The sequence below is a fragment of the Vulpes vulpes genome, chromosome 1, assembly GCF_048418805.1.
Source record: "Vulpes vulpes isolate BD-2025 chromosome 1, VulVul3, whole genome shotgun sequence".
Classification (NCBI taxonomy): domain Eukaryota; kingdom Metazoa; phylum Chordata; class Mammalia; order Carnivora; family Canidae; genus Vulpes; species Vulpes vulpes.
The window spans coordinates 85,768,213-85,782,390 of NC_132780.1; the positions used below are offsets into that span (position 1 = coordinate 85,768,213).

At 36.1% G+C, this 14,178-nt stretch overlaps 1 protein-coding gene across 9 annotated transcripts in view; it reads right to left on the reverse strand.

Annotated features, from left to right (window-relative positions):
- The window catches only part of UTRN (utrophin), a 497,326-nt gene that overhangs the window by 286,711 nt on the left and 196,437 nt on the right, over positions 1-14,178 (reverse strand). For all 9 annotated transcript variants that reach the window (XM_025997956.2, XM_072719084.1, XM_025997957.2 and 6 more), the window contains 5 exons: positions 7,687-7,866; positions 5,095-5,223; positions 4,613-4,783; positions 1,054-1,215; positions 551-688 (listed from right to left, as the gene is read on the reverse strand). In XM_025997956.2, the coding sequence (XP_025853741.2) occupies positions 551-688; positions 1,054-1,215; positions 4,613-4,783; positions 5,095-5,223; positions 7,687-7,866 (780 nt within the window). The remainder of the gene's footprint in view (positions 1-550; positions 689-1,053; positions 1,216-4,612; positions 4,784-5,094; positions 5,224-7,686; positions 7,867-14,178) is intronic.

Sequence of the window (14,178 nt, forward strand, 5' to 3'; positions counted from 1 at the left end):
AATTTAGTTATTTGTAAACTAATATGTTTTGAGGTGATTAAGACCTCCATATATAAAATACAGAACTGAAGGAGAAAGTCACCTTTTTTTTTTAAGATTTTATTTATTTATTCATAGAGACACAGAGAGAGAGAGAAAGAGAGAGAGAGGCAGAGACACAGGCAGAGGGAGAAGCAGGCTCCATGCAGGGAGCCCGACGTGGGACTTGACCCGGGGTCTCCAGGATCACAGCCCGCGCTGCAGGCAGCGCTAAACCGCTGTGCCACCGGGGCTGCCCAGGAAGTCACTTTTAAAAGGATAGATGCCTTTTAGATTTGATACATTATCAGAAGTCCAAAAAAGATCCCAATAAATAGGACTTTGTTTCTATTTTCTTTGAATCCTGTCCCATCTAAAAATACAAATGTTATTTAGTAATGCATACCAGGAAGGAGAAAGAGATACTATTCCACCTGTTTTTTAAGGTATCCATGAAACCAACATCAAATATTGGAATGGCAAGAGCTAAATAAGTTATTTAAAGAACACAGAGTCCCTCGGGAGATAATACCTTAGTTTTATTGTATCTTGTCCGCAAAAGTAGTAACTGCAAACGGATCTTTTCTTTTTTATTATCCTCCATAGGTTGATGTAACATTTGTTCTCCTCTTTGTAGAACTTCCTCAATTTGGGCTCTCTCCTCATCCACCTGAATGTTTAATAGGAAAAACAATTTACTCAAAAGAAAAAAATGCACAGCATCACTTACTAATCATTTCCCAAGAAGGACAACTAACCTACAAAGTGTGAGATCAGTCAAGATCTGTTCATCTGAATAAGTAACAAAAATTCATGTTTTTTAAAAATATTTCAAATTTGAAGTTAAAATATCTTATAAAGAATGTTAGTTTAGCAGAAGTTAGAGAACATTTGGACAACACTTGGCAGAAAATCACATTTGGGTCTATTCTTTGGCATGATTTGGCAGATTCTTTGGCTAAACATCATTGATATAAAAATATAATTAACAGAAAAGTAAGAACACCGTGACTTTGAAAATCTCCTTGAACTGACCTTTTCATCTTCACCACTGAATTCCAAGTGTTTTTCCACAACTTTTAACATATTTTCTATGTCACTTTCTAATTTTTCCAGATCAGAGAAAAGTACATCAGCTTCAAATGCTTCAGTGGTAACCAGACGTTGGTACGATAATGGTTCCTGGTCAATTAGCAACTGCAGAAGTTAAAGTATTCGTTGAAAAGATACATTCTTAACTAGACCTTTCATCATTAATTAGAGGGATGGAGTGTCAAGAGAGGAGCTAGCATTTATTTGAATTAACTTTAATTTCATTCATTCACAGAGCAATGAGTTTATCTATTTGGGCTTCTCAGAGCTATCCATTTTCTCCAAACTCCAGCCAGAGATGTGAGCTAGTGTGCAAACAACTGTGGCTCCCTGGAGTGCTGTGTGGAGGATTCTGAGATCCCATATGAGCACAACACAAAATAGGACCAAGGCCTAAAAACCATCCCTGCCATGGCCACAGAAAGAAGAAGGGTGAAGCGGCTATGTGGTTCAGTGGTTGAGTGTCTGCCTTCAGCTCAGGTCATGATCCCGGGGTCCTGGGATCAAGTCCTGCACTGGGCTCCCTGCATGGAGCCTGCTTCTCCTGCTTATGTCTCTGCCTCTCTCTGTGTTTCTCATGAATGAATACATAAAATCTGAAAGAAAGAGAAAGAAAGGGATCCCTGGGTGGCGCAGCGGTTTGGCGCCTGCCTTTGGCCCAGGGCGCGATCCTGGAGACCCGGGATCGAATCCCACATCAGGCTCCCGGTGCATGGAGCCTGCTTCTCCCTCCGCCTGTGTCTCTGCCTCTCTCTCTCTCTCTCTGTGACTATCATAAATAAAAAAAATAAAAAAATAAATAAATAAATAAATAAATAAATTTAAAAAAAAAAAAAAGAAAGAGAAAGAAAGAAAAAGAAAGAAAGAAAGAAAGAAAAAAGGAAGGAAGGAAGGAAGAAAGAAAGAAAGAAAGAAAGAAAGAAAGAAAGAAAGAAAGAAAGAAAAGAGAAAGGGCCACCACCGAGTATAGGTAAATCCCATAGAATGTCTCCCAGGTAACCTTCCCCCATGGAATCCCCTTTGGATTTTGATATCCAAACTCTGAAAAAGTACATATTTCTCAATGTGGTATTTTCAGACAGTATCACTATAGAAAAACTTTATAAGTATATGACTAAACTCAGTGTAACAACTTTAATAAAATTAACATGCAGGAAAATAACAGGATGTTGGCTCAGCATAGGGAAACAAGGTTCTCACACTGATTATGGAAGTAGAAATTGGCACAAACTTTTGTAAGACTCTGGAAAATGTATTTAATGGCATTTATATGCACAACTTTTACAATTTTAAGGAATTCTAAGAATTGACCCTAAGGGCATGTTAACAAATGAGCAAAAAGACATGCATAAAAGGATTTTGACAATTCACTATTATTAAAGCACACTGAAAGTGGAAAATTGACTTACAAAAGTATAACAGATCATATAATGGAAAACCTCATAGCTGCTAAAAATCGTGTCAAAGGAGAACATATAAGACAATATAAAAATTTTGATATTTTAATATCACATACATAGGAGTAAAAGTAGACATGTGTGCCCAAATAGTAACAGAAGTTATTGATCAGAACAATAATAATTTTTCTTCTTTGTAGTTCCTCTCACTCCAACCCTATCTCATGCCTTCCTCTTTTATACCAGGAAAATCCTCCTAAATACCTTCTGGAAAGTACAAATGAGCTTAGATCAGAAGGTAGAGAAGTAACATCAAAGCTAAGGAAGAGAGAGCTAAAGCAGTTATTTATTTTCTTTATGTTGTGAATAATCTAAGTATATTCATAAGCTATGAAAGATAGTTTAGCCTATTATGTCAGCTATTTCAAATTATTTTTTGTATATTTTTTTACTGGAGTCCAATTTGCCAACATATAGCATAACACCCAGTGCTCATCCCATCAAATGGCCCCCTCAGTGTCCATCACCCAGTCACCCCATCCCCCCACCCACCTCCCCTTCCACTACCCCTTGTTCGTTTCCCAAAGTTAGGGGCCTCTCATGTTTTGTCACCCTCTCTGATATTTCCCACTCATTTTCTCTCCTTTCCCCTTTAATCCCTTTCACTATTTTTTATAGTCCCTGAATGAATGAAACCATACAATGTTTATCAGCTATTTCATTTTTTTATGTATTTATTTTTTATTGGTGTTCAATTTGCCAACATATAGAATAACACCCAGTGCTCATCCCATCAAGTGCCTCCTCAGTGCCCGTCACCCAGTCACCCCTATCCCCCGCCCACCTCCCTTTCTACCACCCCTAATTTGTTTCCCAGAGTTAGGAGTCTCTCATGTTCTGTCTCCCTTTCTTATCAGCTATTTCAAATTAAAGCAGACTTAGACAATATTTACTTCTTGAAAAAAAAGAGGGTGCTTCCTCTTAGATAATTTCCACACACAACTCTCAAGAGGTAGAATTAACCAAATACTCAAAAATGCCAACCCACGGGCCCAGCTGGGATCCTGAAAACCTCATAATCCTCTGTCAGAATGAACACCTGGTTTGGATGACCCCCAAAGTCAGCTATGCTACTTTGTTTCTTGCCCTAGCAAACCATCAAAATGTTCTCATCTTTTCAATTTAACATTTACTGAGCACTCGGCACACTCCAGGACTTAAGAACACTACAATAAAATGCTTCATTTCCTCCCCTCAGGAAACAGGGAAAGAAGAAAGGGAATTAGTAAGATACATACAAAGAGAAAAATTATAATACGGTAGCATAAATAACTTTTTTAAGGGAAATTTCTATTTATTATCCTCTTATTTAAATTTATAAAGCCCTTTTTCAAATTTATAAGCAGATAGCAGCTTTTCTGCATTAGGTTTAAATTGTGAAATTTCTTGTAACTTTTAGATGCAACAAAATAAAAACAAGTTCACAAGCATGTAGTATGCACAAATTTATAAAGTATGACTACACAATATTGGGTTTAATACACATGCCTGGTTTGAGAATGAATTTTATTTTTTTTAAAGACTGGTTGGTTGATTGATTGATTTGATAGAAGAGGGGAATAGCAAAGAGGGAAGAAGGAGAGAGAAACTTAAGCAGACTGTACTGATCACAGGGCCTGAAGCAGAGCTCAATCTCATGACCCTGAGATCATGACCTGAGCAGAAACCAAGAGTTGATCGCTTAACCAACTGGGCCACCCAGGCACCTCCCTACTTTTTAAAGATTTATTTTTTTTAATTTCAGACAGACATACAGAGAGAGAGCTAGAACACGAGCACAGGGTGGGGAGGGGCAGGGGGTGGTCTTATAGCCAATTTTAACTTTTCATTGACACTTCAAAAGCTTTTCTCAAATGGGTTATTTTCTTCAACACTAATTTCCTGTTGTCTCTCCTTTATACATAAAATCACAAATAGGGACCGATTCTCCCAAGTGATTAAAATCACTTTATTTCAAAAATTTTTGATGTATATACTATAAAATCATTTATGGAGATGCATGCCCACAGGAAAAAATAGTTTTATATTAAAATATAATTACTTACATTGGCACTCCTGATATGTTGAGACACCTTTTCAAAGTTTCTATTCAGTTCGGCTAATTTTGGTTCTACAAGCTCCCTGCTTGAGCCTCCACGAGCATTCATCAAAACAACAGCCTGATCACGGACATTTTCAACTTGGAGGTTGGCATCATCCAGCTCAGATATTAAACGCTGATTGTAAGAAAACACAGAATTATCACGTGGGAAATATCAAAACCAAACATGGGCATGACGCTAACTCAGAATTACAGGCAGTTTACATGAATTTCTTGGATCCCTGGAAAAGATTTTAGAACAATCAATTTAATGAAGAGCTATTGATATCGGACTCATCCAAGACCACAGTTTCTCCCACCAAAATAAAAACTAATGAATCTACTGCAAGGGAAGAATGAGTGCACCAGTAACATGGAGCATTAAAGAAAAGACCACACCAAAACCTTCCACTCCCACAAGTGTTATTGATGCTCTGTGCTTGGTACCTTCACGATTTCTTCCCGTTTACTCGCGGGTTTTTTTTCAATCTCATCCAACAGAGCTTCAGCTTGATAAAGCCAGGTACTTATGTGAGCTACATTTCCATCAAATATTTCCAACTGGTTCTGATGATTCTAGAAAGGAATTAATAAAATACATGCAATCAGATGCAGTATTTAAGACAATAAACTTAGATGACCTTTAAAAGACCTGCAAAAAGCCAAATACATGCTGAATTTCAAGACAGGATTCTGTTTTTCTGTGAAGTACGTTCCCAGTAAATAAATCTCATTCCTAAAAAAGCACAGTTATGGTTATGTACTTTGTAAATCTATTTGATTTAGGCCTCAATACAACAAAAAGTTGAAGAAGGATAAAAGGTAAAACTTTTTCAATTTCATTTTGTTTGTCTCCCTTATTCTTCATTCTTCTAAGTAATTCCATTTACACCCCTTGATCATATTTTTTAATGAACTTAAAAAGTAATAATATAAAAGAATGCTTAAAGTATGGGTTGAAGAAAATTCCTTGCTCAGTGGACTATAACTGACTGGCAGGCCTGCGGCTTGTCAGCTCAGTGCCGCCAGCACTTAACAGAAGAGCTGGCACAGTCCTCACTAACATTTCCTGAAGTAGGACAGAAAAAGTGATTGAGGGAATAAATGTGAAAACCACCAGGAAACAGTTAAGTCAATTAAAGCAAAGCAAAATAGCTGAGGCTAAGGCAAGAATTTAGGACTTGACCAAAAAGAATAGGGAAGCCTTTTGATGAAATTAACAGCTTTTAAGAGCTATGTTTTATAGAATAAAGGAAACTAGAAAAAAATCTTAGAAGTATTTAAAAGACAAGAAAACAAATTGTTAATCCATAATATGGAAGAATAGTTAAAAAAAGAAAAGGAGAACTCATAAATAAGAACAGTTTGGACAGTGATCTGGTGTCTAAGAAAGAACCGATGACCACCACTTATTTAATGTTAAATGTTCTAGGGGCGCCTGGGTGGCTCATTAAGTTAAGCATCTGCTTTCTACTCAGGTCATGATCTCAGGGTCCGGGGATCAGGCCGCATTGGGCTCCCTGCTCAGCTAGGAGTCTGCTCCTGCCTCTCCCTCTGCCCTCCCCCAGGCTCATGCTCACTCCCTCTCTCTCCCTCTCTCAAATAAATAAATAAAATCTCTTTTAAAAAATGTTCTAATAGGACTATAAAGGTATCATCTGAATTTGAAAGGAGAATTTGGAAGGTATAAATTTAAGAATATAGAAGTAAGGGTTGTGAGAACGTGGAATAAAGTTAGTTACGATAAAAATGAATATATAAAATATATAATGAACATATTCTACGAGCCAAGAGTCTCATATTCATTATTTAACATTTAAGAACTCTGTGAGATGTGTTCTTTTATTCTAATTTTATATATACAGAAATTAAAATGTAGCAATATTTAAGTAATTTATCCAAGTTTTGCAGATAAATTGTGTCTGGATAAGAAGCTGACAGATCAGATGTGAGCCCATGAAAGAAACTCAATGCCCTACACATTCTGATTGATTTCAATAAATGCTCAATAACAAAATAATTTATTTTTGTCTCTATTTATTATTATCCAGTAATTCTATGAATTTTAAAAAAGTCCTATCTCAGATACAACAAAACAAAACAATAATTTATAAATAAAACTTCTTCTAAGGGAAGAGAGAAGGGAAGTTGCCATATATTTATTGTTAATATAAGAGGGACAGAAAACCACTGTGAAATTTAAATGGTCATTATTAGTGGTATAATCAAAGACTAAAACCAACAACCTTTAATAAGTAGCATAAGCATCATCATGATATCTACAACTGATTATTTTAAGTATTAGTTATAGATCATATATACATGTTTTATATCATATAATCATCACAAAAACTGTATGAGGTAGAAATTATAGTAATGTCCATTTTATATATGAGAAAACTGAGATTTATTTTCTGTAAAGATTTTATTTATTTATTCATGAGAGAGAGACACAGAGAGAGGCAGAGACGTAGGCAGAGGGAGAAGCAGGCTCCATGTAGGGAGCCCGAGCCCAATATGGGACTCGATCCCAGGATCCCGGGATCACGCCCTGAGCCAAAGGCAGACGCTCAACCACTGAGCCACCCAGGCATCCCAAGAAAACTGAGATTTAGAGAGCATTCAAGTGATGACCAGTGTCATACAGCTCATAGTCAAAATTTTTACTTAGGCTACCAGATGCTAGTATGCCATTATTAGAACATTATACATATTATATATATATAGCTTATGATAGCATGAAAATTAAATATAAAATAAAATCATTAATATATAACAAATGAGGTACACTTACTAGGATACTAAAGTACATGTTCCTATGTATGTCACAAATGGTTTTTCACTTAATAGAGACATTTTGAACTCTTTCTATTTACTATCTTTTCAAAGGAAAAAATAACATGTAACCAAATGAAACTAATTCACTTGAAGCAAAATATTATAGTGACACACAAAAAAGAGATCCCAATCAAAGCTGTATTGGCTTTTAAATAATTAAAGGGGAAAAGATTTCATCATTAAATTTTCTCTAAAACATACCATTAACGTATTGCACCAATCTTCTGTCCAGGTGCGGACACGGCTCCACCCAGCATTAAGGACACAGAGCCTCTCCTCTAAAATGGGCTCACTGCCCTCAATCAAGTTTTGAAGGGCAGCACTACTCTCTGTGATGGTATTTAAATCAGCTTTTCTCTTTTCCAGATCCTTCAGAACATTCTATAAAAGAAAAATACCACGATCTACTTGATTTTTCAGAACATTGTATGAAGGTTATTTTGTTGCTGTTTTTATTCCAAGATTTTATTTAAATTCAAGCTCATTAACATATAGTGTAGTATTAGTTTCAGGGGTAGAATTTAGTGATTCAGCACTTGAATATAACACCCAGTTTATACAACTTAAATTTTTAAATGACTTTTTTTTTACATATGTATAGTAGTCCACAACTCCCCTATATAATTATTCACAACATGTCAAAGGCTTCCAAAACTCCACAACTTACTAATATGTTGAGGGTTCTGAAATTCCTAATAAAAAATAAAACATTTAATTATGCAAATACAAAAAATAAATTCAGTTGTGAAAAAGGATCATTTCATTAATTTTACATACAAATGCTATTTGCTACACGCAAACACCAAATATCTTCATCATTCCTTTAGACATAGAAAATGAATTTTACTTTCAGTAACTAAAAGCTGCCAAAACAGAACTATCCCAGAAGTCACAATTCTACAAATTTTATGATGAATTTATCTCCTAGATTATTACAGGAAACCAACGCTGTGTACGACATTTATTTGGAAGGATAACACCACAAAAAATACCTCATCTTAACTAAATCATAGGAGAACTAGCATGTCTAAGCTGTAGTCATATAGTTGCCATATGCAAAGATAATACTCTGGGTAGTATAGTGACAACTTGATTTGTACATTTGTAAGTCTGACCAGGCAAGACATGTACTCAGAGAAATACAGCAAAAATGCTATCTTCCAAAATTAAAACTATGAAGTTATAAAATCAAAAAGTAACACGAGCATATCTACCCCACTGCTATTGTACCTTTTTAACCAACATTTAAACAAATCATTTCAAGGAGCTCATTTATATTTAATCTCACATCATTAAATGACATTTTGGAAGATATAAAAATTGCAAATTCCCAGATGAGTCAAGGTTGAAACATTTACTTGGCCATATCAAACACTGGTATATTTATAAAGGCACTAAAATGTTTCCTTTAAATGTTCTTGTCCAGAAGGAAGAAAAAAAAGAAAAACAACCCACAGCCATGCTCTCTACAGTTAAGACTTTCTACATACATTTATTTCACTGGGAATATACTGACTGACTAGAACAGTCCTTAAAAACTATATGAAATAATTATCTACAAGTAATTAAATGTAAATAACATGCTAATAGACTATACTGTAAAGAAAGTGACTACACCGAAAATAATATTTAAGCTATTGAATAAAAATGCTATTAAAGGTCAGGAATGAAAATGTCATTTAAATGTTTACAATGCGAATACACATTCTTCTCAAGTGCACATGGAACTTTCTCCAGAATAGACCACATATTGGGTCACAAATCAGGTCTTAACCGATACCAAAAGACTGGGATCATCCCCTGCATATTTTCAGACCATAATGCTTTGAAACTAGAACTAAACCACAAGAGGTTTGGAAGGATTTCAAACACGTGGAGGTTAAAGACCATCCTGCTAAAAGATGAAAGGGTCAACCAGGAAATTAGAGAAGAATTAAAAAGTTCATGGAAACTAATGAGAATGAAGATACAACCATTCAAAGTCTTTGGGATACAGCAAAAGCAGTCCTAAGGGGGAAATACATCGCAATACAAGCATCCATCCAAAAACTGGAAAGAACTCAAATACAAAAGCTAACCTTGCACCTAAAGGAGCTGGAGAAAGAACAGCAAATAAATCCTACACCCAGGAGAAGAGAATTAATGAAGATTCGAGCAGAACTCAATGAAATAGAGACCAGAAGAACTGTGGAACAGACCAACAAAACCAGAGTTGGTTCTTTGAAAGAATTAATAAGACAGATAAACCATTAGCCAGCCTTATTAAAAACAAAAGAGAAAAGAATCAAATTATTAAAATCACGAATGAGAAAGGAGAGATCACCACCAATACCAAGGAAATACAAATGATTTTAAAAATTTATTATGAAGAGCTATACACCAATAAATTAGGCAATCTAGAAGAAATGGATGCATTTCTGGAAAACCACAAACTACCAAAACTGAACAGGAAGAAACAGAGAACCTGAACAGTCCCATAACCAGGGAGGAAATTGAAGCAGTCATTAAAAACCTCCCAAGACACAAAAGTTCAGGGCCAGATGGCTTCCCTGGGGAATTCTATCAAACTTGTTTTTTTTAAGATTTTATTTATTTATTCATAGAGATGAGAGAGAGAGAGAGAGAGAGAGAGAGAGGGAGAGGCAGAGACACAGTCAGAGGGAGAAGCAGGCTCCATGCAGGGAGCCTGACATGGGACTTGATCCAGGGTCTCCAGGATCACGCCCTGAGCTGCAGGTGGTGCTAAACCGCTGCGCCACCGGGGCTGCCCTCTATCAAACGTTTAAAGAATAAACCATACCTATTCTACTAAAGCTGTTCCAAAAGATAGAAAGAGATGGAGTACTTCCAAACTCATTCTATGAGGCCAGCATCACCTTAAATCCAAAACCAGACAAAGACCCCACCAAAAAGGAGAACTATAGACCAATATCCCTGATGAACACAGATGCACAAATTCTCAGCAAGATACTAGCCAATAGGATCCAACAGTACATTAAGAAGATTATTCACCATGACCAAGTGGGATTTATCCCTGGGATGCAAGGCTGGTTCAACATTCATAAAGCAATCAATGTAATAGATCATATCAGCAAGAGAAAAACCAAGAACCATATGATCCTCTCATTAGATGCAGAGAAAGCATTTGACAAAATACAGCATCCATTCCTGATCAAAACTCTTCAGAGTGTAGGGATAGAGGGAACATTCCTCAGCATCCTAAAAGCCATCTACGAAAAGCCCACAGCAAATATCCTTCTCAACGGGGAAACACTGGGAGCCTTTCCCCTAAGATCAGGAACAAGACAGGGATGTCCACTCTCACCACTGCTATTCAACATAGCTATTAGATGTCCTAGCCTCAGCAATCAGGCAACAAAAAAAGAAATAAAAGGCATTCAGATTGGCAAAGAAGAAGTCAAACTCTCCCTCTTCGCTGATGACATGATACTGTACATAGAAAACCCAAAGACTCCCCCCCAAGATTGCTAGAACTCATACAGCAATTTGGCAATGTGGCAGGATACAAAATCAATGCCCAGAAATCAGTGGCATTTCTATACACTAACAATGAGACTGAAGAAAGAGAAGTTAAGGAGTCAATCCCATTTACAATTGCACCCAAAAGCATAAGATACCTAGGAATAAACCTAACCAAAGAGGTAAAGGACCTTATACCCTCAAAACTACAGAACACTTCTGAAAAAAATTGAGGAAGACACAAAGAGATGGAAAAATATTCCATGCTCATGGATCAGAAGAATTAATATAGTGAAAATGTCAATGTTACGCAGGGCAATATACACATTTAATGCAATCCCTATCAAAATACCGTGGACTGTCTTCAGAGAGTTGGAACAAACCATCTTAGGATTTGTGTGGAATCAGAAAAGACCCCGAATAGCCAGGGGAATATTGAAAAAGAAAACCAACAAAAAAAAAAAAAGAAAGAAAGAAAGAAAAAGAAAAAGAAAAAGAAAAAGAAAAAGAAAACCATAGCTGGGGGCATCACAATGCCAGATTTGTACTACACAGCTGTGATCATCAAGACAGTGTGGTACTGGCACAAAAACAGAAACATAGATCAATGGAACAGAATAGAGAATCCAGAAGTGGACTATATGGTCAACAAATATTCCAGTGCAAATACTGTCCACTGGAAAAAAAAAAGTCTCTTCAATAAATGGTGCTGGGAAAACTGGACATTCACATGCAGAAGAATGAAACTAGACCACCCTCTTACACCATACACAAAGATAAACTCAAAATGGATGAGAGATCTAAATGTGAGACAAGATTCCATCAAAATCCTAGAGGAGAACACAGGCAACACCCTTTTTGATATTGGCCACAGCAACTTCTTGAAAGATACATCCATGAAGGCAAGAGAAACAAAAGCAAAAATGAATTATTGGGACTGACTTCATCAAGATAAAAAGCTTCTGCACAGCAAAAGAAATAGTCAACAAAACTAAAAGACAACCCATAGAATGGGAGAAGATATTTGCAAATGACCTATCAGATAAAGGGCTAGTATCCAAGATTTATAAAAAAACTTATTAAACTCAACAGCAAAGAAACAAACCATCTAATCATGAACTGGCCAAAAGATGTGAACAGAAATTTCACAGTGGAAGACATAGACATGGCCAACATGCACATGAGAAAATGCTCTGCATCACTGGCCATCAGGGAAATACAAATCAAAACCACAATAAGATACCACCTCACACCCGTGAGAATGGGGAAAATTAACAAGGCGGGAAACCACAAATGTTGGAGAGGATGTGGAAAAGGGGAACCCTCTTGCACTGTTGCTGGGAATGTGAACTGGTACAGCCACTCTGGAAAACTGTGTGGAGTTTCCTCAAAGAGTTAAAAATAGATCTGCCCTACCACCCAGCAATTGCACTGCTGGGGATTTACCCCAAAGATACAGATGCAGTGAAAGACCGACACACCTGCACCCCAATGTTTATAGCAGCAATGTCCACAACAGCCAAACTGTGGAAGGAGCCTCAGTGTCCATCGACAGATGAATGGATAAAGAAGATGTGGTCTATGTATACAATGGAATGTTACTCAGCCATTAGAAACGACAAATACCCACCACTTGTTTTGACGTGGATGGAACTGGAGGGTATTATGCTGAGTGAAGTAAGTCAATCAGAGAAGGATAAATATTACATGGTCTCATTCATTTGGGGAATATAAAAATTAATGAAAAGGAATAAAGGGAAAGGAGAGAAAATGAGTGAAAATATCAGTGAAGGTGATAAAACATGAGAGACACCTAACTGAGAAACGAACAAGGGGTAGTGGAAAGGGAGGTGGGCGGGGGGTTGGGGTGACTTGGTGATGGGTACTGAGTGCAGCACTTGACCGGATGAGCACTGGGTGTTATGCAATATGTTGGCAAATTGAACTCCAATAAAAAATAAATAAATAAATAAATAAATAAATAAATAAATAAATATTTACAATGCAAAACTTTTACACAATTTTTAGGTGCAAATACATTAAAATGTTGTGAAATCTTAATGTTTCTTAAATCTGGAAACGATATTGAAAAAGTGGGTCCCCTACTGACGTTTCATCTGATTTACTCTAGTGCTGTGAATTCATGACTTGTATTTACCATCTTCATTATTTCAAACCTGAAATAAGATACAATGGGAATTTTAAAATGAGTAGTACCAGAAGAGGCAAACTTACCACTGTTTTACCTCTTTACCTTTAAAAATTATGAGAATCAATTAATTGAACTGAATTGAATTGATGTGAGTAAAAAACTAACTGAATTGATGTCAGTATACAAAGATGGATGATTAAAAATTAAAAATGCAAAAAATCAGTGTCACCTATGAACAAGCTACAAGTAATGAGTAAAAAAGAGAAAAAGCATACTTTTTATATACCTATAAAAATAAGTATATAAGAATAAATATCCTTGCATATATATATAAAATGTCTTTGAGGCATTATGCAGTAATATAAAAAAAATTGGGGAGGGGAATGAAACATACCATGTTACTAAGACGACTTATAGCAAAGATATTTATTCTCCTCAAAAAAAATCTATAAATAATGGCAATTCAAACCAAAATTTCTAATCAAATTTTTAAAATAATTTCAGACTAATATTTCTAAAGTTTATATGAGTATAAACACATACACACAAACAGAAGCATAAAGACAGGGAATCCACTAACTACATGTTGAAATATATTATGAAGCCATAGAGTTAAACAGCTGAAGAACAATTCAGAGGGTCAGATCAGTGAAGCAGAAAACAGAGAAAAGCAATAGGCAAAAAGAATACATGAATTTAGCATCTCAAATCAGTGGGGTTCCTCCTTTCCTTCCTTCATCCCTTTCTCCATCTCCTTGTCACGTCACATAGCCCATGGCATAATTATACTTCTCATGAGCTATTGTAGTACCTCAGATCCTGATCTTCTTTCAACTGCTACCTCTACGAAGTGTTCAAATTTAAGAAATGGTTGTATCACTCATGATCTCAGAGCATCTGCTCTCCACTTTCCACAAGCAACGTGGAGTGTTTAGATGTCAACACTGATACTTGTGGCTTTATATAAATTTCTGTCACAGTATTGATCATTTATATTCAGCACTTATCTCTAGTACATGCTCCTTTCTTAGGAAACAAATTTACGAAAAGAGAATGCCTTG